The sequence below is a fragment of the Malaclemys terrapin genome, chromosome 2, assembly GCF_027887155.1.
Source record: "Malaclemys terrapin pileata isolate rMalTer1 chromosome 2, rMalTer1.hap1, whole genome shotgun sequence".
In the NCBI taxonomy this organism is placed as follows: Eukaryota; Metazoa; Chordata; order Testudines; family Emydidae; genus Malaclemys; species Malaclemys terrapin.
In genome coordinates this window covers 247069576-247096652 of record NC_071506.1, presented here as the reverse complement: position 1 = coordinate 247096652, position 27077 = coordinate 247069576, and the positions used below count along the sequence as shown (strand labels likewise).

The window sequence follows — 27077 nt, the reverse complement described above, 5'->3', positions numbered from 1 at the left end:
TCTGTAGTACTTCCAGTCCAGGGGCAAGAGATCAGGTCTATGGACTAAAGGCCATTGTGCAAATTAACATTGCTCTTCTCACACCTAGTTTCAGGTGATCATGAAAAGTTTCAGTCTTCAATAGATGGTTTGTATTCTTTTATTCCATGCCAATCCCGATTACTGTGTGATTGGATATCAGGAACTGAACCAGACATCTCTAGAACTGAAAACATGACTATGTTACAGGTTGAGTTAAAGACTCTCATCCTCTGTGGATGGAGCACAGAAAGGAACATTGACCATTGGATCACATGTGCATCTCTCTTCCTGAGTGTATCTGACACACAGTTCCTCTTGACACCTCTTCAGCTTCTTGTGTATGCTCAAGTACAATGGAACTGATTCTCCTCTCCCAATGATGTAAATCAGGAGTAATTCCATTAAAGTAGATAAAGTTACAGTGGTGTAAAACTAGGGTAAGTGAGTGGAGAAGCAGGCCTCTGGTATCTGCTGATATGTACATGCACTTGCTATCCCAGCCAGACTAGTTTAGCCTTGGGTCTGTCCCCCCCAAATATGATGATTTTTGCCAATAGGTTTCACTGCAGAAAGAATTTGTCTTTCTCCAACATAAGAGATACTTTGGTTCTCCAAACAAAGCCTTTTATTGTGTTGTCTTGAGAGAAACTTCTATAGGGACTGGCATTTACCAGCTTTCACGCACTTCCTTGCTTTCCTCTATGGCACCCTCTACTGTTTCTCTCCTTCTCCCTCTCAGCACACATGGCCTGCCTGAGAGAAGGGGAAGGATAACATTAGGCACCTGCGTTTCCCCCTGGCAGTAGCAGTTCCTGGAGGTCTCCCTAGATGCATGGTCCCATTAAGGGTATGTCTGCACTGCAATTCCATGCTTAAGCCTGAGCCTAAGTGTAACACCCTCCCCCGCATCTACACTGCAATTGCACGGACCCAGGGTCCCAGGAACCTCAGGGCTGCAGGGTCTAAGCACAAGTCAAGCCAGGACCCCCAGGTTCAAGCCCTATTGCCTTGCAATGTAGATGCAGCCTTGCTTTATTCTTGTCCTGGGAGTCTGCCAGAAGTGTCCCACAATTCTATGGGCAAACCTCCTTAGTCCTTGCTATCCCAAAAATCTCCAGTCAACTGTATTGAAAATGAGTCACCCCCATTGGCATACGGCAGCAGCTCAGGTCAGCGTTAACTCCTTCTCTTCTGAACACCACGCTCCCAGCACACTATCAGCCCTCCTGGGTTTGCAATGGAGACTGAGCAGGGCAAGACTTTTGTAAATCGTGCTGCTTCCTGGTCACAGGAGCACAGCCCAATTTTGGTGAATCTCTGGTGCAAGGCCAGTAAAGCTGAACTTCAGCAAAAGTACCAGGAATGACCATGCGTACCAGCAGATAGCTAAAAAAGCTGTCGGCTTTAGATGGGTGATCAGTGCAAGGAGCATAGTAAGAGGCTGAAGAACGAGTACTGGAAGACCAGAGACAAGAACCACAGCTCGGGCAACTTGCCAACATCATGGCTGTTTTATGAGGAGTTTGACCAGGTGCTGGGCACTGCACCCAGCATGAAGCCAACATGCATGATGACAACCTGGTGAGCTGGGATGGTGCCCTGCTGGCCCCTGAATCCAGCATGGGGACAGATGAGAGCCAGCAGCAGGCTCCGAGAGAGGTGCATGAAGTGACTGTTTGTTTATTAAACCAATCCCAGAGGAGGCTGTGGATCAGGATCAACAGTAAATTCAAGATCCCTACTCATAAGAGCTGTTTGATTTCTCCCCCTCTGAGAACAGCCCACTGAGTCTACAGCAGACCTGGGGGAGACAGAAACCACCCTGGAGCCTGGTAAGCTTATGACTCTGATTTACAGTTTATTATTACAATATTGGGAGGGATTTCTGCTTTAGAAGCAATGCACAAGTTATGATCAGCTCCGGCTACCAGTGTGTGTCCGGTAATGGTGGATTGTATCAAAGCACCTTGGTGTCCCCTCTCCCCTCCCGTCCCCAACTATGTGGAGTTCAAAATGGCGACTGGGAATTTCAGACAGTCATAAACAGCTGTAAAGGTATCTTCACTGTAAAGTCACAGATGTTTGCCAGGGTCATACATGTTTTCCTTTCAGTAGTAAGGGCTTGAAATTTGCCTCTCTGTAATCATTCCTCCTCGCTCTATGGAACCACCTGGAAACAGTGAAGTGTGTGTGTGTGAGAGAGAGAGAGAGAGAGAGAGAGAGAAACTGTTTTCTATTTCCAAATCTTGTCCATTTCAGTGAGACGTAGTCCATGCAGTCTGTGGGTCACCAAATTATTTCTCCCAAGTACAAGTGGGGTGTCAGTTTTTGTCCAGAACTGTGGTGGGTGCGGAAGGCTGTGGAGTTCTTCATGCTTGTGTGCAGCAATAACAGGGTAAAGCAACGTGTGAGCTAACACAGCATCCTGTTAATTCCCTCGGACCCAATCCTGGTTAGTGATAGCTGCAAACTTTTCCTGAAGCAGGAACTCAGATATGCAGTTACACTGTGGGGAAGGGTGTATTTTTTCCAGGGCCACCTCAGGAGCTGACTAGCCCACTCCACTCACAGATGTGCTGTTCAGTCAGTATAGATTTGACTACTTCTGCTGCCTACACTGCAGCTTTCCCACTAGCAGCTGGGAACAGCATGTCCCTTTGGCAGTAGGGCACCACAAGTACCGTTACTTCCTCCGAAGTGTGAAAGGTCTGAAATGACGGGAAAAGCCTTTTGCAGCAAGGGCACTATCCTCCCCCACATACATGCTCCCTATACCACCTAATTATAAAATGTTTATAAAACAGGTTGTTGTTTTAACCATGCTACTGTTTCTGCCCTTCTGTAACTGCAAATAACCAGGCTGTGGCCATAGAGAATGTGGACTGAAGCATCTCTTTCACAATACGTGTCCAGGGCCGGCTCCAAGCACCAGCCTACCAAGCATGTGCTTGGGGCGGCACCTGGAGGGGGGCGGCGCTCACCCGGGGAGAGCAGAGCCGCAGTGGGCTCACCGCCCTTCCCCGGCGCTCTAGCCAGCCGGGGAGAGCGGGGCTGCCCTCCTCCTGGCGCTCCAGGGAGAGCGGGGCCCCGGCTGGGCTCGCCACTCTCCCTGCGGCACTCCCCGCCGGGGGCGGAGGAGGCTTTTTTGCCTGGGGCGGCAAAAAAGCCAGAGCTGGCCCTGTACGTGTCGGTTCCGTTTCAAAATGTATCATTTTATGTCCTTGAGATTCCACAAGAATTAATTCTGTGCTTCTTCACTGAGCTACTTTAGACAGTAACCCTCTGTTTCTTGTCCTCTTTCAGACCTCTCAACCTCTACTGCCTGCTGTTCATCAGGAATTGATCCATGGCCCAAGATACCCTCACGGGCCATTCCAAAAGGAAGCATTTCCATGATAAGTTTATGATCAATGTTCTTGACACAGCAGACCAGCAGGTCCAGTACCAGAAGAAGAGGGATGAAAGCCTGCAGCAACGGCATGCTGAGAAGCAGGAGGAGTTGCTGAAACAATTCTCTGAGCTCTGTCCTCCTCCCTTAGCTGCCTCTCATGTTCCAGGAACTGCTTTGCAAGTGCCTGCTCCCTCGCTGAAACCCTCTCCTCCACCTGGGCAAAGAGCCACATACCTGATTGCCTCAGATATCTCTGCCACCACTTTACCCACAGTCAACTTTCCAACCCCAAACTGGTTGGCAACGGACCTGTAGCAGTCCGGAATAGCCAGATTCCAGACAGTTATAGAAAGCTGCTTCTGGACCAGCATGGATGACCTCAGTTGTGTCTCTTTACACTGGAGGGTTGGCGGGTAAGCTGCTCACAAAGCTCCAGAAATGTAGCTGCTTCATGACAAAGGTTCTGGACCCACTGTTGGTCATCCCAGGTCTTCATGACAATGTGCTTGTGCCAGAAGCGCTGGTCTACATATGGGGCATCAGTGGCTATGCCAGTTGTACCAAGCAGCGTCCGCCAGTGTGAGTCTGTGATGCCAGGGTACTCCTCCTCCTGCTACTCCATCAGGAAATCCGTCAGGTACCTTTGGTGGGACAGAAAATGCTGCTGAAACGTCCACCAGTGCCTCATGGATGCTTTGCCAGTTTCCTGACGCAGAAGTGAAAGCACAAGCAAGAGAAGTTCTTCAGAAGGCACCTCCTCCATGTCGCTGGCTCCAGTAATTGGGAATGCACAAACCAAAATGACTGCTCGGCAGGCTGAGGTTGTTCATACTTCCTGTAATCGGCAGGGTGGGCAGTAAAGTTTTCCCACAGTACATCAGTCAGAGGGCTAGAGCAGCACTTGCGACTCTGGGATATGGTTGGTTTGGCTCAGGTCTGTGCACAGCTGTGTGTTAAGACTGTTCTAACCCATGCTTCAACCATAGTGTTAAAAACAGTGTAGCTGCTTAAACCCAGGATTCCTTAACATGGGACTCGAGTCCATTGACCCACTAACACTGGCTTACATTGCAGTGTAGACATACCCTGTGTCCTTCAGGAGACACTGTCCATAACAGGAGTATTGTATGGTAAACCTATATCAAATGTGTTCTGAGGAAAGAAACAAAGCAAGATATTTATCTTTTTGTTCAATTTTAACAATGCAAAAAGACTTCCCCAAACTGTTGAAAGCAAAGATAGCAGCTCAGAGTCCATTCTTGCTCTTTCCACCTCTGTTACTTCTGACTGTTTTTGTGGCAGACACGTGCTGCATTTTCTGTGTGCATTCTCTGCAATTTACTGGAGTTAGCCTGCAAGTAGTTACAGTTCTGATTCCATATCATGAGAAATGCAAAAAAAAAAAAAAAAAAAACCCACCCCAAACTCTGTTCATCCTCTTTTTGTTCTTTTCAGTCCCCACCCCTTTTGGGCTATCCTTTTAAGCACTGTGCAGTGGTTGGAAATGGGGGCGTTCTGAAAAATTCCAGCTGTGGAGCTGAAATCGATAACTCTGACTTTGTATTTAGGTAAGAGCTGCTAAACACTAATGGGATTAGAGTGCTAAAGCTCTTGAAGGGACTCTGTCAAGCTTGGTAGGCCAAAAAGTAAACCAAATGGCTGTGCTATGGTTAATGGGTGTGCACATGCGCCGTATCCCTGTTTTCCCCATCCTCTCAGCCTGTCTGCCCCATTCTTCAACACAATAGCCAAGCACCATGTTCTGCTCTGTAAATGTCACTACTCTGGGTGCGTATAAGAAGAGAGCAGAAGCAGAAAAAAGCGCACCTGTATTCACACACCTGCGATTTCAGGGAATGCCAGCAATTCTTTCCCAAGTGTCTGACTGTTGGGTCCTGCCCACATGCTCAGGTCTAACTGATTACCATATTTGGGGTCGGGAAGGAATTTTCCCCCGGATCAGATTGGCAGAGACCCTGGGGTTTTTCACCTTCCTCTGCAGCATGGGGCATAGGTCATGTAAATGGTGGATTCTCTGTAACTTGAAGTCTTTAAATCCTGATTTGAGGTCTTCACTGAATCAGCCTGAGGTTACGGGTCTATTGCAGGAGTGGGTGAGTGAGGTTCTGTGGCCTGCAATGTGCAGGTCAGACTAGATGATCATGGTGGTCCCTTCTGGCCTTAGTCTATGAACCTGGATGTGTTCTAGTTTGGGAGTGGAGCCTCTGAGAAGCTCAGTTTTTGTTTGACTCTCATTTAGGGTTGAGGGGTGTTTTTCTTTGGATTGGGAGAAGAGTGTTTAAAAAAGACTGATATAACCTAGCATTAAATATGTTACATGCTTGCCCTTGCCTTATAGTCTTCATGCCAGGCAACTTAACTTTCTTGAGCACTTTTGAAAATCCCCTAGGCCCCTGCTGGTATTTTCAGGTACCGTTTGAAAACTGGTTTTAGGAGCCTAAGTCACTCTGGGCATTTTTTAAAAATGTTACCAATTGACATTCATGGGACAACTCATAGGTATAAAGTCAAGCATATGGTTACATGTTTTTTGCTGGATTGGGGCCTCGGGTCTAGGTTTTTAGGCCTTGCAATGCTGAGTGGAGCAAGGCCTAGGGGCCAGGTTTTTAAAGCTATTTAGGTGCCTAAAGATAGGCACCTAAATAGCTTCTCAAACTCCCCGTGGGACTTGGGCACCTCAGCATTTTTGAAAATCCCTATAGGCACCTAACTGCCTCTTGAGGTGCCTAAGGGTATGTCTATCCTGCAGCTGAGAGCAAGCCTCCCAGCCCAGCTAGACAGACCCGCACTCGAGGGGCTCGAGCTAGCACACAAAAAATAGCAGTGTGGACGCTCTCGAGCCCACCTGAAATCTTGAATCTGAGCTTGGGTGGCAGAGATTCCTTTTGAGTCTCACTCCAGGTTGTGGAAATAAAATTCCCACCTTGTTCTCCACCAGAAACTTTCCAACATGTGAATGAACGACAGCCTTGCAGGCAGACCTCTGAGCCCACACCCATCTCTACTGGATTTTGTCACCTTTCTTATTTCTGACTTGCATCTGGTGCTTTTAAATAAGACAAAAGAGAAGCCTTCCCATGTCTAATTTAGATGATTGGCCTGAATAGAACTGATGAACCTACAAGATGAGATGCTGAACCTAAATGTAGCAGGTTTTTAAAGAACATAAGTGTTGATAAACATAATTCAGACTAAAACTTTTTCTTCATCTTTTGATACAGGCAATATCATCACTATACCAATTGCATCTTCTTATTAATCACACTGTTTTTAGGCAGAAAATGACAGAAAACCTTTAGAGGAGCTGCATTACTTTCTTGGAAGGAAATAGTGGCAGGATATAGTCTAGTGGTTAGAGCAGGGGAACTGGGAGATGGGACTTCCTGGGTTATTAGTAGCTTGGCTACTGACTCATGTGATATGGAGAAAATGTGACTCTTTGTACCTCAGTGTACTCATCTGTTAAACCGGTTAAAAACTTATTTTTCAAGCATGTTGTAAGGGTTCGTTAATATTTATTTATCGGGTGCTTAGAGGGAGGTGACGTAAATATTATGGTGCAGTTGAGGAATTTGCATAGAATAATAGCAAGGCATTTGTGGTGGGGTTCTAGTTAAATAACTGTTTCTAAACCTCAGGTGTAACCTTCCCCCAACCACAGGAAGTGTTAGCAAAGATGTTGGCAATAAAACAAGTCTCGTGACTGTTAATCCAAGTATCATAGCACAGAAGTAAGTATCACCATAATTTTTTTTTTTCCTGTGTAATGTTGTTTAATTGTTTGACATGCTTTAGATTTTGTTATTAAACCCTTTGGGATACCATCACAGTGGGCAATGCATTCTGATTACTTCATTAGTGATTCTTAATTCCCAGGTAAAAGGTATACTAGTGAATGGAAACCCATTAAACAAGTCCTTTTGAACAGAAATGAGTCAACAATACAGAGATTAGCAGTGCCTCTGTTTGCACCCATCCACATGTTCCTAACCAGGGGAAATAGCAGCATTTCTCATCTCAAGTCCATTTTCTAAAGCTGGCATTATAGCCATGATTTAGGAAAGCCCTTAAGCATGTGTCTAAGTCCATCACTGGGACTTATAGTTAAGCATGTGCTCAAGTGCTTTCCTGAATTGGGACCTAAATTTCTATAATTGTCTGAACACTAAAGAATCCAACCCAAAGTAGATCTCCCTTTTTTTAAATTAAATAAATAAATTAATGGAGATATCCCATCTCCTAGAACTGGAAGGGACCTTGAAAGGTCATTGAGTCCAGCCCCCTGCCTTCAGTAGCAGGACCAAGTACTGATTTTCCCCCAGATCCCTAAGTGGCCCCCTCAAGGATTGAACTCACAACCCTGGGTTTAGCAGGCCAATGCTCAAACCACCAAGCTATCCCTCCCACATATATCTCTGAAGTATTTTTCTTTCTTGCCCTTCTTGGGAAGAAAACAACAAAAGTCTGATTAGAACTTGCTAATTATTCTATAACTTTCAGTTCTAGCTAGTGCTTACCTGCCAAATGAACCAGTGTGGTATGTTGATATTTACTACTTAATAATCTTACAGCCTCTTACGGTCTGTCTTCTCTGTATTCCTCAAACAGACACAACCAGACAAAATTGACTCTAGTTTAAAAGTAAGAAGAAAACAATCGAATACACAGAAAACTGAAGTTTTGTTGTAGCCATGTCAGTCCCAGGATATTAGAGCGAGAGAAGATGGGTGAGGTAATATCTTTTATTAGATGAACTTCTGTCTCTCTTTCTCTCGCCATCAGAAGTTGGTCCAGTAAAAGCGATTACCTCCCCATCTTGTCTCTAAAAGAAGTTTGTCATTAGTCAAGGAGATATCTGGAGTCTTTGGAATAAATTCTGCTTTGATGCTCTTGCAATTCTTATTGATGTAGATGGAGATGTATTAGTGGCTTACACCAGCAGTGAATTTGGCCCATTGACTTCAGTGGGGTTGCAAGTAAAAGCAAAATTTGGTCCAGAGGTTTAGCATAAGAAGACAGTTTCATTGGTGGCTATTGAAGCTATTTATTGCTCTTGGGCTTAATCATGATGTTCCACTAAGTTCTTACTCCGGTTTTTATTCAGGCAAACCTCCATTGAAGTTAACAGCGTTAACCTTAATAAGGTCTCAATAAAAATGAGTCAGGACTTTGGGATTTGGCCATTTCAATGATTTTATTATTCAGAGAAAGCTGTAAGTGTCTTAGAGGGAAAGGGTTGTCTAGAGAACTGTTCTAATTTTAATCACTTTTAATTAGCAAGCTAAGTGTGGGGTTCTTCTCACAACACTATAGTTGAAGTTTATATCCGCCATTCTGTTATGGACTGTGCAGGGCCAGCTCCAGCTTTTTTGCCGCCCCAAGCGGCGAAGCAAAAAAATAAATAAGAAAAGGTAAAGCTGCAATCGGTGGCAGCTCTACCACGCTGCTTCATTCTTCAGCAGCGGGTCCTTTCCTCCGAGAGGGAGTGAGGGACTTTCTGCCGAAGACCTGGACATGCCGCCCCTTTCCATTAACCGCCCCAAGCACCCACTTCCTTTGCTGGTGCCTGGAGCCGGCCCTGGGACTGTGGTTTTCAAGGCATTTACAGTACAGATGTAAAAACTATTGCAGGGCTGAAACAAAGTCCCAAAGCAAAATCACTTTGACCATTTTTTTCTTTTATTGCAGAATTTTGGAGGGCTCAACAGTTTATGACATGGGATCTGGCAATTCATTAGAAGTTTGGTCTAATCTTCAGAAGTGCTGAGTCAGTAGGAGCTTTGGGTGTCATCAGCTTGGACAATCAGTCCAGCAATATTTAAAAAGCAGCTAAGGTTCTGATTCTGCAAAGACTTAAGCATGTGCTTATCTTTAACTCCATGAGGACTATTCACATACTAGGCACATGCACAAGTCTTTGCACGGTTGCAGCCTACATTTGTAAAGCAGCTACCACACATGTAGTAACTACTTTGCATAAAGATTTTTATGGGATATGCTAATGTGCCCATTTTTAAATGTGTGGGGCTTCTCGCACCTTCCTTTGAAGACACGATCCTGGACTAGGTGGAACACAGGTCTGATTTGATATGGCAATTCCTGTGAAATTAAGTAAATATTAAAAAATTTATATAAGGCCAGATTTTCATAATAGCACACGTAAAACTGTGCTCATATCCTATACATTTACTACTTGTACAGATTAAATGGCAGTAATAGTGCTCACAGATTACTTGCTCAAGCAGTTGTGAAACTCTGGCCCACAATAATAAATAGTTGAATATTGAATTCAAGCATTTTTTCCCTCTAAAACTGATAAGTTCACTAGGCCTTTTATTTGACAGATACAACAAGCTGAATGAAAAGAAGGTGACGTTTCTGGAGAACATTGCAAGTTATGGAAATGCTTTCCTTTTATTGCCAGCATTTTCCTTCAAAAGCAACACAGCTGCTTCTTTCAAAGTATACCACACTCTACAAGAGTTCAGAGCAAAACAGAGGGCGATATTTTTTCATCCCAGATACCTGAAAAATCTAGCCCAGTTCTGGAGAACTAAGGGCGTGAAAGCATATCGATTGTCTTCTGGTTTTATGATTGCTAGTGCTGCTATTGAACTGTGTGAGAATGTGAAGTTGTATGGCTTCTGGCCTTTCTCTAAAACCACAGAGGAGATGCCAATCAGTCACCATTATTATGACAACCAACTGCCCAAGCCGGGTTTCCATGCAATGCCCAAAGAATATAACCAGATTCTCCAACTTCATGGAAAGGGCATTCTGAAGCTGCAGTTTGGTAAATGTGACTCGGACTAAAAAGGTAAGTCAGATTCCTCAAAGACTTAAACGGAAGTGTTTTATATCAGGGCAAAACTGCATTTTCTGCAACCAGGTGGTGTTCCCCAGATATGCACACTATTCCCAAAGAGTCAATGAGAGTTATGTATATGAATTAGAGGGAGGCTTGACTGCTCTACCTATATGTACAGTACCATGGAGATGAAAGGTTAGGGTCAACTCCGACGTTTTCCTCCACACTGCCAATCCTTCTGCATACATGAAGGATTGGCAGCACCATCCGTGATTGCCACAACTCAGTCTATCAATAGTGTTCCATTGCCCCAAATGTGTGACCGCCAGTCTCTTGTGTGTTGTGATGGATTTCCCCAAGGTGTCCTGTTTTGACTAAAAGTGGGCTGTTTTGTTTAAGGCAGACACATTCTACCACCTGAAAGAGAGAAGAGGCGAGATTCTGGTGCTGCCTAAACCTTTCTACACTGATGCAACAGTGTACGGAATCATAAAAAGGGCCAAGCAGTCCATGGACAAATTCACCCAGAGAAGAGGCAGCATATGGCAGGTGTATGCAACCTTGTGCCCCCCACTTACATGTTCCTGCAGAGTGGCTATGCCAGGTTGGCACAAGGGGAGGGAGCAACCACATTCCTCTGTGTTGCTGCAGTTCTGGTCTGCAGAGCAGCCGGTCAACAAAAGTGTAGAAGCTGCCATAGGTTACAGCAGCTCTTGAGGCTGCTGTAACTTACTTTGGGGATTGCACTGGCCCACAGAGCATCCCAGAATCATAGAGGCATGAAGCACTGCACCCTCTTTGCCTGGGTTGCATCTTTTGTTCTGCATCCTAAGCGATGCAGCACAGAACCTAGCCCAGATCTTGAACCAATTTACTGAGTGCAAATTACAGCTGACTGTGGAAAGATTCGGTTGTGAGATTCTTCTGATCTGTTGACAAAACACAACCTGCCAACGTGGCTGTTTGTACATCCTTCAGCTACATCAAAATTTCCAGCTCATCATCTAGTACTGTTGTTGACTGAGTCAGTCACTAGGACTTTGGACTCCCATCTTTTGGAGAGTCAAACATCAATAAATAGGTTACAATGAGACCTGAATATAGTATTTTAATTGGGTTGATATAATCTTTCTCCAGTATTTTTCAAGCTTATATAAAAGAAAACTACCCAGCCAAGCAATCTGAAAGTTCAAAAGCTAAGAAATACTTTTCTCTGCTTAGACTGTGAAATGTATTTCAAAATGATTTTCAGTGCTATTTAGAAAATGTGCTTTCAAATATATATTTCACAGTTGATTCATAACGATAAGAGATTGCTGGGCCAAGCCAAATAAGCACAATTTTCTTCCAACAGTTTCAGAGCTTCCCATGTTCAAAAGAATAAAACGGAATGAGGATTGCTTATATATAACATTACAATACCGAATAGAATGGGGGATGGGGAGATATATGCTTGCGCGCACGCACATTACTAGGTTATCCATTTTAGCTGTAAAAAGGAATGGCATATAGGGAATGTTGAGAAATACATAATGTATTTTGTAATCACACATGCAGTTGCTATGCTTTTTACATCCCGCTGTTTGCGCTTCATATAATATTAATCATGATAACTATGCCATATAACTTTAATTATAGTAACTATGCCAGCTAGGAAAATGAATAGGAAGCCATTTATGAATTTTTCATCAGAATGGAGCACATAGGAGTCACAAAAAAGCTTAAGCATATGTATGGGTGAATTAAACATTGTCAATGCTTGACAGATTGAGGATCTGAAAACCATGTCTGTGGCCAGATTTGCACGGGAAGCTGCAAAAAAACAATCTGAGGAGTAAATTGCACTGCCCAAAAACTTAAACTTTTTTACTTAATGGCTTGTATTTCCAAAAGGAAAGAATTTAGTCCTTTTAACAACAAAAGTGAAAGATTTTATTAAGATCTACTGTAGAGATGGTTAAAATTTTTAATGAAGTTTTTCATTAAAAAATAGTCTTTTAAAAATCAGACATTTTCATAATTTAAAAAAATATATTCCACTCTCTGGTGAGCACAAGGATTAGGTCTGAGTCTGTCCCCTGCAGGTGTATGCAACTGGGGCAGGTTTTTTAGGCTCTTCTTCCTTGGGGCACCCATAGAGGTTTCAGCCATAATCTTGCGCACAGTGTTCACTCTCTGCGGATGGTACCGTTTCATTGACTTCAATGTTCTCATATACTCATGTAGCAAAGTGGCAGGATTCTCCTGTTGACCCACCCTTTTAGCAGGTGGAGAACCCTGCAGGGAGATGGTAACTGATTCCTGATAAATCCTTGTAGCAGGTGTGGCTTGTTTACTCCACCCTGGCGCTAAGGGGTGTCTCTTTTTGGAGAGAGGAAATGATGGTTTGGGCTACTGGTGTGTAGTCAAGGAAACCCTAGGAGTAGTCAGGAAGAAAGCTTAGCCTGAGGCTTACATTTCCATTGCAGTTTGAGTCGCCCATCAAGCCAAACCACAGGAAGAGGGGAAGATTGCACTTCATACAGTGGGCCAAATCTTCCAGCAGTTTAATTTGGCATAGATTCTTTGACATCAATGAAGCGGCACCATTTCCCATCAACCGACGGCCAGTATGTGTAGAATCAGTTCAGAGCAGTACGGGAGCTCCATCTACTTAAATGCACACTCATGCACGCACGTCCTTATGCACACACAGCCCCACACATATTTGCACTAGAATATATGCATACTTTCTCACTGAGTGAGAGACAATGAGATCTCCAGCAGAATCCTGGAATTACACTAAAAGAATGATCTAGAAGTGTTTCTCAATGACCGGTCCGTGAACCGGCACCAGTCCCTGACATCTCCCTGATACAGTTGAGGAAGGCAGTGAGCTAGTCCCTGCTATCAAAAAGGTTGAGAATCACTGATCTAGATTATTTTGTATTAAATAACGAAGTCATTTTTGCTATGGCTCTGGTTGAACAGAGTCTTGTTTGCTCATTGGTTTAACCAGATAAGCCTGGAGGATTCAAATAAACATAGGCCCCAGAGGAGAAAAATAGGCCCTTTTCATTAATTAGTCTGGCAAAAATCATCATTGTTCAGAAGGCTTGTTCAAGTGGAAATGCTATCTGGACAAGCAAATGGGCTAGGCGTTCTGCCTGCCAGAAAGAGACAAGGAGACTGGCTCCAGACTGAGGGGGTATCTGACATAAGCATTAAGCTGCTGCTCACAGGGGTGGGTGGCTGGCCAGAGAGCAGGAGTGAAGCAGGGAGGACTGAGCCACCTCAGAGGTAGGAGGGGGAGGTGTGGCTAAGCAGGTTAATATTGCTGGGCTGCCCATCAGAGGGGAGGGGCAAAAGGAGGAGGGGCTGAGCAGAGTGGTGGAGTTGAGCTGCTCCTTGGAGAGGAAGGGGATGGGTATCATTGATACTAGTAAAGCCTCGGTAGGTAGGGCCAGACAGAAAGGTATAGGTGAACATGCCTTCATCTGAGCCTCAGTTTGAATATATGAGGTCAGTGATGATTGTGGAGCCCAAGAATTGGGGTTGGGTTTTTCAGCTGTAGTAAGATGGTCCAAAGGCAGCTAGTTTTGATACAAAGGCGAGCAATAATGCGACTTTCCAGCCAAGCCAGAGAAGGCTATGTAGCAACTTCTGGAGCCAGGCAACCTTAGCAGCAGCTGCCATTGCTATAGTACTGCATATAAGTCCTGATCCACCATAGCACTTCAGCATGTGCTAACTTTTAGCTCATGAGTCGACTCTATGAACTCAGTGGGACTACTCACACGCTTAAAGTTAAGCATGTGCTGAAGTGCTATGCTGGATCTGGGCCACAATGAGCATAACGCTGGTGAAGATAAATTGTTCTTGTCTAATTAGCAAGCCTCAGAATAGATATAATGGATCTGAAATTGTCAATGGAAACAATTTTATTTACAATTAATTTATGCTAATTGTAATCAGGAAGGGGAGGAGAAGACATGCAAGAATCTGAAACACTAAAAGTTACCTCTACAGCATCTTATATTTATATCTGAATGTTCTATGTCTATCTCCCATGTACATATTGACCAGGCCTGACCCTGCTTAGCTGATAAAAGCTGCTGATAAAGCGATGAGGTGATAAAGAGGCATACCATGCCATGGCCTAACTGTAGGCACTGCTGAATAACAACTACTGGAGATGTTCTAGTGAGCTTAGAGCCCTCCTCTAAAGAGAACAGATGTTTGAACTAGATAGCTCACTATCAGTCCTTTCCACACCCTCAGGAGTCTGAGCCTATGATGTTGTATAACAAATGTCTGAGACAGACTCTATTCTAACATAAGGCTGAATACAGATGTGTGAGGCAAAACCGGTTTAAGTGATAAGAATTGTAAAAATTGGCTTATTTTTAATCTAATATAGGGTTTACTTATGCACAAAAAACAGTAACACATGTTGTTTTGTTTTAATTCCAGGGTGGTGATTCCAAAGGAGAAAATTTGTGTATATTTCAGAAGTTTGGTATTGGATTTGATATGATGTTGTTTTGTGAGCATTAAACTGCACTATTATAATTTGGAAATATTTTACACTTAAGGAGAAAAGTGAATGATTTTTGACATAGTGATTGCTACATTTTTGAACTTCCTGTAATCAAAATTGTTTATGCAAACAAAATTTATCTGGAAAATCTTTGGAACTCCTGACTATTGGTTAAATTTAAAGCACAATCTCAAGATGGTGCCACTGTGACACTTGTAATGTTTTGCTTGTTAAATTATTATAATTTTAAAATGTTTTGACATTTTTGTTGTTTTCATACAAGGTGGACAAAAGTGTGTATTTATTAGCTCCATGGTATGATGTGTTAGATTTGGCAATGAACTTTTTCTATTGAAGGCCTTGATCCTGCAAATTCCTCCACTAAGTGGAGAAATTATTGCAGAAAAAAATCATTTTGATTGTGGACTAGAGTGCCCACTGGGATTCTGGCTGCCGGACCCTGGCCAGCCGGGATCCCGGCCGCAGGCCCGCTCAGCCCGCTGCCGGCCTAGGTGAACAGACTGGCAGCAGGTCGGCAGTGTAAAATCAACATTTTAATTTAATTTTAAATGAAGCTTCTTAAACATTTTGAAAAACTTGTTTATATATTATATAAGTAAACTAGTGTTGTATTGTAAAACAGACTTATAGAGAGAGACCTTCTAAAAAACATTAAAATGTATTACCGGCACGCAAAACCTTAAAGTGAATAAATGAAGACTCAGCACTCCGCTTCTGAAAGGTTGCCTACCCCTGTGTTATAGAAATATTCCTACAGTCCTGTGAAATTGAAGCATATTTAATATATTTGTAATTTACACATGTTTTATGTGCATTTTCATAACAGCTTCATATTTGGCCCTTATGTTTATATTCTTGATGTTAATTACATCAAAATACCTAATAAAATTATTATTCATTAAATTCTATTAGAATGATACAGAAGTTACAAAATATTTCCAAAAATAGGGGGGAAGAGGAGTGATGCATCCCAATGGCAGAATTTTGAGACTATCACATTGAATTCTCCATTAACAAGTAACTCTTCACCTGTCATTTTGAACAATTGCTTCCCGGATTTACTTCCTCTAGAAAAGTCAGACCAAGTAAAGACCCATTTTACACCAAGAGACTTCATTACCTGGTGGTTTCAGAAGTGAGAGAATCTTTCTTCCATTTGCCTTTTTATTTATAAGAGTTATTCCATTGGGGGAAAAAAAAAAAACTTTGGGTTTTCCCCCCCCAACATTTGCCTTTCTTGTGACTCCCCCAATTCACTACAGACATACTAAGGGACAGATTTTAAAACCTACCCACAAGTGTGCAAGGACAGCTTGTGCAAGGACAGCTTGTGGGTTCAAATAATGTCACCTAACATCCTGATCTGCAACTGGATCACCGGAATGCACCCCTGCAGACCCTCTCCTGAATTCACAGTGTAGAATCCAAGATGATTTGACACAGGTGCAGGGGTGTGTATGGGTAGATCCAGTTCCAGAATCTAACGCTTTGAAATCCAGCTACCTAATTGTACATATCAGTTAAATATCTTGGTGAGATTAATTGTGCCTGTAGACAATTGCAAAACTGACAGGTGCAAAATCATGGCTGCAAATTGAGATACTGGTTTGAAGCAGATATAGGAGTTAAGCTTCTTTACAAACCATCTCTACTTTTGTTTTAGTCCATGTGATGCATAGACTCAAATTAAAGGAGAGTGGTAAATGGGGAGATTCTAAACTACATGAGTTTATAAGGTTATAAGTAAACATACATTTTCATTTTCAAGGTAACTCCATGCATCATAACACATAACTGTAGTCTCAGGTTTAAAACTTGTATCCCTTGCCTGAGGTTTCAATATCTCCAAAATGTGTATTGTTTGGGTTCACTTTTATTTTGTTTCTTTTATATGTGAATATCACAGTAGTTATTATACATCCTTTGTGCTGTTACGACTGCATTTTGCCAGAAAAAAAGACGCTGATAGTGTAGGCTCTGCTAATTTTGTTGTTTTCAAAAGGTCTCTTAAAGATTTATCACTGCACATTTTTATGCTTTAAGATATAAACTTGCTATTGTCTGTTCTCACACATTAGGGTGTTACAGTATAATGTATAAATGTCTCTTTGCAGGATTTAGGAGGAGGCATGCATTGCCCCTCTACTGTACGTGTGCATCACCATTTGCTTTTATAACAGGAAATTGAGGTGAAGTTGTATTGTTGAGACATCAGTCAGTTCATTTTAATTTCTACTTTGTTTTATGTTTTTAAGTGCCTAATGATTTTATGTGTGGGGGAGGGGGGGAAACAAAAACAAAAACCCACCCTTGATTTCACTGTTATGATGCATTCTTAACACACTGCACCGATTCCATATTGTTCTGTAATGGAATACTTTTGCAATTTCTGTTTGTAAATAAAGACTTATTAGACATATCCGTGTGCTTTTTTTTATCCTTAAGACGTACTATTAAAAATACACCTTCCAACAAGAAGTTAAATGGTGCAGTATATTTTCTCTGTATATTTACAGAGGTTCTCAAATAGAGATATAGATTGGGGGGGGATTGGACTGTACTTCAAGTCAATAAAAAAATATATATATTCCGTTCCATAAATACCAGCAATTGCAGACCACAAGCAAATGTTTTCCATTCCTTTGTGGAGATACCTTTTGTTTCTTCGCTTCATTGTTTTGAATGACTTGGAAATGCCTTTTTTTATTTTTAGTGGATTGGTTAAAAGAAAACAAAGTTTTAAAAAAATATATCATTGCTGCTTTTCTCTTTTCAAAAAATGAAAAGTTAAACACATTTGCAAAACAGCAATTAAATGAAAATGTGACATAAACATCTGGTTTGAAGGTATTAAGTACCGTAGACAATAGTATGGATTCTTTATTAAAGTCATTTTTGATCATATAGAAATCTAGGGCACAATAGTTCTAAGTTGACACATACAAGAAAAAACCCTCAAGTGGATGAATTTCAGAGGGAAAGTTTAGCCTGAGAAAGCTTATGCTCAAATAAATTTGTTAATCTCTAAGGTGCCACAAGTACTTCTGTTCTTTTTGCGGATACAGACTAACATGGCTACTACTCTGAAACTCCTTGATGCATTTGCCTTTCAGTCGAAGAGAACAGCAGGTGATTTAGCTTCTATGCTACATATTTGCGAGATTCTCCAAGTAGTATCTGACTGTTTTATCAAATCAAATCAAATATGTACATGTAGTGGGTGTGGCTTTGTGATACGAATTTTTCTCCTCTAGAGCAGAGGTTCTCAAACTGTGGTCTGTGGACAGAGCTCCATTCAGGTGGTCCGCAGATAGTTCCTGCTAAGGTGTGTGCCTGGGTGGCCACACACAAGACAATGAAGGGCCACCCAGCTAATTAGTGAAACCGCGCAGGCGTGGCTCCACTAATTAGGGGCCTAGACCCTGGAGAAGATGCACATGTAAGGTGAGGTGTGGGTGGAATAAGAAGTAGGTGGGAGGGGGCAGTGGGGTGAGAAGAGGGGGTGGGGGGAATTTGGGACATGCAGGGCTGCAGCGGCCAGAGAAAGAGTCTACTTTCTCCAGCTCCAGGGCTGTGGCTTCTGGGAAAAGACAGCCCTCCTTCCCAGCACCAACAATGTGGCTGCTATGGTGGGAGAGATACCCGTCTCTGCCCCAGCTCAGGGGCTGCCACATCAGGGGAGAGAGGAAGAGACTCCCCTCCTTCCCAGCCCTAGCTTGGGAGCTGCCGTGGCGGGGGGAAAGAGGGCACATCCATCACATTAGAAAGGTAAGACTACTGATATTAAAATACAAATTGTGTGCTTTTATTTGTAGAACAAAAAATGTTTTGTTTTTTTTTTATATATATATATATATATATATATATATATATATATATATATATATATATATAGTGCTTTTAATCCAAAGCACTTTACAATAGTTAGCTAATGGTACAAACAACATTTAGAAAGATCATTAAGTGATCCCCTGAGACCTTCAGCAATTTTCAAGTGGTCCATGGGGGAAAAAATTTTTGATAACCACTGCTCTAGAGCCCGTTAGGGACTGAACTGCAATTGCCAAAACTTATTTGAATCAGACCAGAGAATTAGGAATGAAAGGATACATTTTTGTCAGTTTCTGACAATGTTTAAAAACAGCCCATTTCTTTTCTTTGTTATGCAAACAACTGAAGATGCATACATGAGAAATAAAGAGACTAATAGGTCCCAATTGCATGTGGCATTGCTAATCAAATGCATTTCTGCATCAAAAAGAAAATGCTTTAGAGTGCTTTAGAGCACTTAAGCTAGCTGAAGTGTTTATCTGATGAGATGCCATTTGACTTGAGATATCATACACTAATTTTGAAATATAAGAGCACCATGGGGTATGCTATTTGCTATGCTAAAGTCAGATCATTGCCAAATATTCAGATATGCAAATACTAGTTTCTCAGCTGCTGTGACCTTATGGCATATTTTCACATATAATCCTGCTTGCTAACTAAAACCTGTCTTTGTAAACACTCCCTTATTGGTAATGAAACCTGATGGATAGTTAATCTAGGAGCTAAGGGCAGTAGATCTCTGTGGTCTCCTCAGAGAGAAGGAAGGGTAGATATGTCAACAAGTTTCCCACAAAGTTTGTGATTCCCTCAGAACCTAACCTCCTGTTTAAAAAAGAAGAAAAGTTGGCATCCCTTCTTCAGGGCCGGCTCCAGGCACCAGCTTCTCAAGCAGGTGCTTGGGGCAGCTGCTCCGGAGAGGGGCGGCAGGTCCAGGTATTCGGCGGCAATTCGGCGGACGGTCCCTCACTCCGCTTGTGAGTGAAGGACCTCCCGCCGAATTGCCGCCGCAGATCGCGATCACGGCTTTTTGTTTTTGTTTTGTTTTGGCTGCTTGGGGTGGCCAAAACCCTGGAGCCGGCCCTGCCCTTCTTTGTGTGAAATTAGCCTTAACTATAGAAACCAGCACACTGTTTTGTTTAGTCTGTGACTGGAAAGAATGAAGAAAAAGAATATGAACATTAAGGTCTCATGTTATCTCAGATACTAGGGCGATGAGCATGCTCTAAGAACCTGTATGGAATGGAGTAGCACACAAAGCACTAGACTGAGCCACCTGGATACTGGATGGTAGAATTTTGCCAAAATTAAAATGCTGTTCAGTCTGGAGCCTGTAAATGGGACTGAAATTGTTTAATCGTGTGACAAAAACGTGATACCGCCCTGAAAGTTCTACGGATTTACAGGTCAAATTTCACTTAGGGCAGATGCTTGTAATTCCCATTACACTCACAGCAACTCAGGACTAAATGTGCACCACTGTCCTATCAGGGACACTAAACTGATTCATATTGTCACTTACCCAGTATTTCCTCTTACGCTAGATATTAGGTGCATACGAGATAAGGGATTAAAATGGAATAACTTAATTATTATATTTTCCTCTTTCTTTTCCAGGTATTTTAATACATCTTTATGCAACAAACAAGCAAAAACAGTGTCATTTGTCTGACTCCAGCATACAGAAATTCTAGGGTATTAGTTTTGTTTAGATGCTAATCTCCTTTCCAAAACAAGAAAAGCCACCCATGTGCTTCGATATGTGGGGGAATTTGATGGTTCCAGCAGTGAAAGTGGGGAGTCCCAGCAGCAAGGGAGGCAGATGCTCATTGAGGGACACTAGGTAACTCCTCCCCATCTTGGGTCTCTCTGGTACCCATTAGCCAGCTGGGAGATAGGGGTGTTGACTGGCCAGCATTTCCCAGCTCCCAGGGTTTAATCTGAAACATGGGCCATGTGGGGCATCTTTTGGCTCTGTTCCAGCAGCCCCACCCTAGCCACCCTGAATTAGGAATGGGAACCCAGCCTGACAGATGCTGTGCATGATAGGATTGCTTATCTACCCTACATTTGCACTGATTGCGAGAACTGATGAAGTATCCAGTGTAAGGGGAAGGAAGTCAGTGTTTAATTTGTAATGAAAGAGGTGCTGGGGCTCAAGCAACTTTTTTTTACATTCATACCTGATTCAGCAAGTCCAGAGGTGTCGGGACTATAAACTGTCAAGCCCAGAGGTCAACCCTGGCAAAAATTAAGCACTGAAGGAAGTAGATGAATTGGACTGTGGCTGCAACAGGCAACAAGTTAGTTCCCCACCTCTTCCTTTCCAGCCCCAACACCCTGGGTAGTCAAATCCTTGTAACATTTTATTTTTAAAGACAACCCCTCCAAAACAGATTCACTTATGTTGAGGCCCAGGAGGAGGGGTGTGTTTGTTAACCTCCTGAAGACTCAAGAAGCGTTCATGGTTTCATGTAACAGTGGAAATGGGCTGATTCTGTAAAAAACAAAAATCAAAACAAAATCTACCTTGAATCCAGAAGTGAAGGGGGCAGATAATGTTCCCTATTTCAGCCACTTTGCACTGTGCTGGGTATTTCCTCAGGGGAGTGGTGGCACAGGGTTAGCATAAGCAGCCCTATGCATGGTCCTTGCAGCAGTGACCGAAACATCAGGCCAGATGCTTTGCCCTTTTTTAACTGCTTAATTGCTTTCTCTAGTTCGGCTTCTGAAATTTCTAACAGTGAAACATTTAATTTTTCACCTTCTTTGTATCCATCAAATGGAATTGCTGCCTTTAGTTGGCTGAGTATGGCATTCAAATGTTCTCATCATCATTCCTTTTGTTCCGCTTCTGTTGTTAACAATCTTCCTCCTTCGTTTTTATGATACCACTGTAACGGCAATTGCTTACACACCTGAAACAGTTTCTTACAGCCACCTCTCACAGATGTTGCTTCAGCTTCTCTCACCTTTTGATCAAGCCATTCTCTCTTATCTTCCCGACATGACTTCTTTGCTTCTTTGTCTTTCTCTACAGACTCCCATTGCAGCATGCCCTGATAATTACATGGGATGCAAGCTCTTCAGCTAGTCCAGCTTCTGCTTTCACCCAAGCCATTCTACAAAAGTACATAATGAATGAGATGAGATAGAGAGTGACCTGCCTCCTTAGTGCTGTGATAGTGAAGCTGATGCATACAGCGGATGACACTGAATTTCAGGCAGTTAGGCTCTGCTGTGCAATGGTGCAAAAATAAGCTACGGACATTTTATAGCATGGACCCCATGACAATCTGTTAAAATGATGTGAACCCCTCCCCTCCCATTCACAAAACACCCCTGTGGCAATGACATAAGTTGTTTAGCTGGAGATGTTACGGCAGGAAAATACTGATATATTTCTAACTGTCTTTAATGTAGTTTAGCATCCAGAAACAAGGAGAAGGAATAGCACAGTGTGACCACAAGCACGTTACTTGATTACCTCCTCCACCATGGGAAAGCCATATAAGGAAACAAATATAGAGAGCACTGTGCCCCAAAGGGTGTGTGTACACTCTGAACTGGAGGTGTAATAACTCATTGAGCTAGCGCGCTAAGAATAGAAATGGTGGAGGAAAGAGGAATCCCTAGTATAAGCCTGTCTGGGCTAGTAGGTAGGTAGTTGGGGATGGCTAGCCCCTCTCGCTGCAGTGGCTCCAGTGTGCTAGCTAGATCAGAGCTAGTGCAGGTAAGTCTACCTGAACTGGAAATCACACCTCCAGTTCAAAGTGTAGACGTACCCGAAGTGCTACTAGTCTTACAGTGAGGGCTATCTGGAAGCCTGCTCAGAAATTATTTTTGTGTTCCCTCACCATGTCAAAGCCACATAGCACTTACCTTCCCAGTGTCTTTACTGGTGGTATCCAGAGGTACGTATTTATATTCTGTTACTGGTTTAGGATGGGAAATGGTTTGCATTTCATTTTTGATAACACAAAGTCTTTGAAGTAGGATGGCTCCTCTGAATTCCACATTCTGGACCTATAGAAGAAGCACCCTTTACAATTGAGCTTCCTATGGGATATAACTTCAATGCTTCTGAAGTTGCCCGTTTCATCGTTAATAAGTTCAACCCCTGTGCAGTACAGAGGAATATGTCTTCTCAGTATTTCCAGCCCAGTTTGTTCCTTCCACTGTTTGTATAGCTGCAGCGCACACATTGCAGGTGAAAAACCCTATTCCAGATGCCAATAATTATTCTCTTGCACTCAGCACAGCAATCCTTGTGCGGCACCCAGTCAATAAGTACATTACCAAGGCAAACAACGATAATGTCTTATAGCCTGGGCTCTGGGACACAGATTTCCAAAGGAAGACACTCAATAGCTACCATCTCCATCTCTTTCAGGAGTGAGAAGCCATTTTTTAAAAATTCAACATCCTGGCTTAATAAATTGTAGAGGGATAGTACAAGAAGGATTGTAGAAGGATTAGCTGTGGAACTATCAACAACCTGAAATGGAAGGGATGGGTTGTAGTGGTCCCAGATTGAGTTATTGTAAAAAGTAAACTGTTCTTCATCAAATGTACAGTAATTACCATTGAACAATAAAAGGGTCTTTAAAGGAAGCCCAAGTGGTCTTGGGAACAAGTCATTGGACAGGGAGTCAGAAGAGCTGGGTCTAGTTCTATAACTGACCCACTCTGTGACCCTGGGCAAGTCACTTCCTCTCTTTTCCCTCATACCCTTTGTCAGTCTCATCTCTTACTATGTCTTTTAATGGGACCCATTGTATGAGGCAACCTGTCTTTGTTAGGGCCCATAGGTTTTACTGTAATACAGATAATTTCCAAAGTGGAGAATCACTTTTGCTGAGACATTTAACAGTGAGTCTGAAGTAGAAACTCTGCAAACATTAACTTACAGCTGTTTCTAAATTCATCTAAACTGTGGTCCATTAAAGCAAAGTGATTCTTGGGTGTGAACTGAGGTGTGACTTAAGGTAATTATGCTGATTGTGCTGAATGTGCTTTGGGGGAGCTGGGTGATTTGCTGAGGCTATTGCATACAAAGCCAGAGGACAAGAGATCAGCTGAGAGAGAGCTAGCAGGGGGTGACTCCAGACAAAGAGAGAGTTGGTTCTGAGTGGGTATTAATTGTTGCGTAATCTATCAGTGAACTGCAGTCTGGGTGTTTCATGGACTAGTAAAGCGCATGACATTAAATGCCCAACTATACGAGAGAGACCCTGATGTAAGTAATAACTGCTATGAAGAATGGATATTGAACTTTCCAAGGCAGTTCAGTATGAAATAATCATGTAAAAGTATTCCTATCTATGCATGGAGATCATGAGGGCTAGACGTCTATGCTGTGTAAGCTAGTTTCTATTCAGGAGAGAAACCAGTGATAAAACCAAACCAGAGAGGAATCATCAAGGGAGACATGACAGCATGGGAGTCCATATGAAATAGTGGTCGGGAATGAAGATGGAGGGATGTGTTATCAGGGAAGAAAAAATGTTGTAGGAAGAGTGGAATGGAAATATTTATAGAGCCATAAAATCATTTGACTGGTGTGGAGAAAGTAAATAAGGAAGTGTTATCAATCAACCATGTAATCTAAGGGACTTGAAAAGAAAACTGAACGCAGCAAATATAGGATATGGGAGACCTGGGTTCAGGTCTGTACTCTAAATCAGGCAGAGGGGGAATTCAAACAGGGTCCCTCATATCTCATGTGAATTCCCTAACCACTGGGGTACTGGGTAACCTGGGGGCATATGCATACCCACTATCTTTTGGGCAGGGCCTGAGCCTGTAGGCCTGCTCTGAGCACACCTACAGGCTGCAGTCCTGTTGGTGAGATAGTGGTAGAATGCCTAGTTGAGAATTCCCTTTGGCTTGTTCTAGGACTCAGAGCTGCTCCTTAATGGTAGGGCAGCATTAGAACTTAGGCAGCTTTGTACATGCCCACCAGTGGAAACTTAGGCGCCATGGGGATTTGGGCACCTATAGGGTTAGGTGGAAGCTAAGCCGTGGCTTTGAGAATGTCATTGACACCTAAATGTTAGATTTAGGTGCCTAAGCACCTTTGTGAGCCCCATCCTTGCTATGATTTTCACTTTGGTTCAATTAATTCTCAGAATTTATGACATTATCAGGCACAGTAACATACGTCATGGCCTTTCCCTGAAAGCCAGATCCAATTATATTTTACACTGGATTAACCTGATCCAGTGCAGGAGGCAGAGAAAAATATCTGTCTCCCCATCCTGCCCAGTTCTTTTATTCCTGTTATTACACACACAATGCAATTTCACACAAAACATTTCCTTGTCCCTTCTCAAAGATTATTTCTATTCATCCACAAAGCATCCCCCAAAATGCATTACAGTTCCAAGGGGAGCTGCTCCACACTCAAAATGATTTTTCATGTAATAAATACTTGACATTTAGAAAAATGGCTTCTAAATTTACAGTCCTCACAGTTTGAAATTACCCTCTAAACACCCTGAAGTGCCAGGCTCATAAATAAATATCCCCCCAAACAGATTCACATGTATTAGCTTACTAAGTATATTTCATTTCCTTCAGCAGGGATGATTGCTACAGGCACTAAGAAACAGTGCTTTGGTTTAAATTAAATGCTGAGCAGACAGGCCGATCACAATTGTAAAACCCTCTCCTTGCCCTTTGCTTTGTGTTTTCTTTGGTTGTGATTCAGATTGCTCAGTCTGAACTGTTGAGCTGTGTTCTATTTCAGAGTCCAACCAACTGTACATCAGGTTGATAAATATCACAGAAGCAGTGAAGAAACTGGAATTTGTATGGAGGGGGCAAATATTCAGTGTAAGGTACTTAAATGGTCCCTATTGCTGTAGCAACTCACTTAGTATTACAAAACCCCTGTGTTTTTTGGGGGGTGCATGTCTATAATCCTCATTTTAAAGATGGGAACTGAAGCACAGAGAAACTAAGTGGTAGACCATGAAGGAGACAAAGAACAGAAACCAAGGAAACGTTCCATTACTCAGGTTGGTGTTCCTACCTCTAGAAGTGCAAAATCTGACCTTGCCCCCATCTCTGGAATAGTGTGCTTGTAAGTGGGGAAAGGAGGGTGAGGTAGGATTATTGAACCCGAAGAGGGGAGGTCTACACCCCTTCACACGATGGAGAATAGAATCATAGAATATCAGGGTTGGAAGGGACCTCAGGAGGTCATCTAGTCCAACCCCCTGCTCAAAGCAGGACCAATTCCCAACTAAATCATCCCAGCCAGGGCTTTGTCAAGCCGGGCCTTAAAAACCTCTAAGGAAGGAGATTCCACCACCTCCCTAGGTAACGCATTCCAGTGCTTCACCACCCTCCTAGTGAAATAGTGTTTCCTAATATCCAACCTGGACCTCCCCCACTGCAACTTGAGACCATTGCTCCTTGTTCTGTCATCTGCCACCACTGAGAACAGCCGAGTTCCATCCTCTTTGGAACCCCCCGTCAGGTAGTTGAAAGCAGGTATCAAATCCCCCCCTCATTCTTTTCTTCTGGAGACTAAACAATCCCAGTTCCCTCAGCCTCTCCTCATAAGTCATGTGCTCCAGACCCCTAATCATTTTTGTTGCCCTCCGCTGGACTCTTTCCAATTTTTCCACATCCTTCTTGTAGTGTGGGGCCCAAAACTGGACACAGTACTCCAGATGAGGCCTCACCAATGTCGAATAAAGGGGAATGATCACGTTCCTCGATCTGCTGGCAATGCCCCTACTTATACAGCCCAAAATGCCGTTAGCCTTCTTGGCAACAAGAGCACACTGTTGACTCATATCCAGCTTCTAGTCCACTGTGACCCCTAGGTCCTTTTCTGCAGAACTGCTACCTAGCCATGCAGTCCCTAGTCTGTAGCTGTGCATGGGATTCTTCTGTCCTAAGTGCAGGACTCTGCACTTGTCCTTGTTGAACCTCATCAGGTTTCTTTTTTGGCCCAATCCTCTAATTTGTCTAGGTCCCTCTGTATCCGATCCCTACCCTCTAGTGTATCTACCACACCTCCCAGTTTAGTGTCATCTGCAAACTTGCTGAGAGTGCAGTCCACACCATCCTCCAGATCATTAATAAAGACATTAAACAAAACCGGCCCCAGGACCGACCCCTGGGGCACTCCGCTCGAAACCGGCTGCCAACTAGACATGGAGCCATTGATCACTATCCATTGAGCCCAACGATCTAGCCAGCTTTCTATCCACCTTACAGTCCATTCATCCAGCCGATACTTCTTTAACTTGGTGGCAAGAATACTGTGGGAGACCGTATCAAAAGCTTTGCTAAAGTCAAGGAATAACACATCCACTGCTTTCCCTTCATCCACAGAGCCAGTTATCTCATCATAGAAGGCAATTAGGTTAGTCAGGCATGACTTGCCCTTGGTGAATCCATGCTGACTGTTCCTGATCACTTTCCTCTCCTTGATTCCTTGAGGACCT

At 43.0% G+C, this 27077-nt stretch overlaps 1 protein-coding gene across 2 annotated transcripts in view; it reads left to right on the top strand.

Moving 5' to 3' along the window:
- Window positions 1-17200, top strand: part of ST8SIA6 (ST8 alpha-N-acetyl-neuraminide alpha-2,8-sialyltransferase 6) — a 50623-nt gene extending 33423 nt beyond the window's left edge. Inside the window, exons 6-9 of one of the 2 annotated variants that reach the window (XM_054016764.1) lie at window positions 4868-4980; window positions 7072-7164; window positions 9778-10250; window positions 14694-17200. In XM_054016764.1, the coding sequence (XP_053872739.1) occupies window positions 4868-4980; window positions 7072-7164; window positions 9778-10246 (675 nt within the window). In that variant the 3' untranslated portion in view covers window positions 10247-10250; window positions 14694-17200. Of the gene's footprint in view, window positions 1-4867; window positions 4981-7071; window positions 7165-9777; window positions 10251-10640; window positions 10722-14693 lie in introns of those variants that run through there. The other variant, XM_054016765.1, reaches the window with a different exon arrangement.
- Window positions 17201-27077: the final 9877 nt, after the last annotated feature.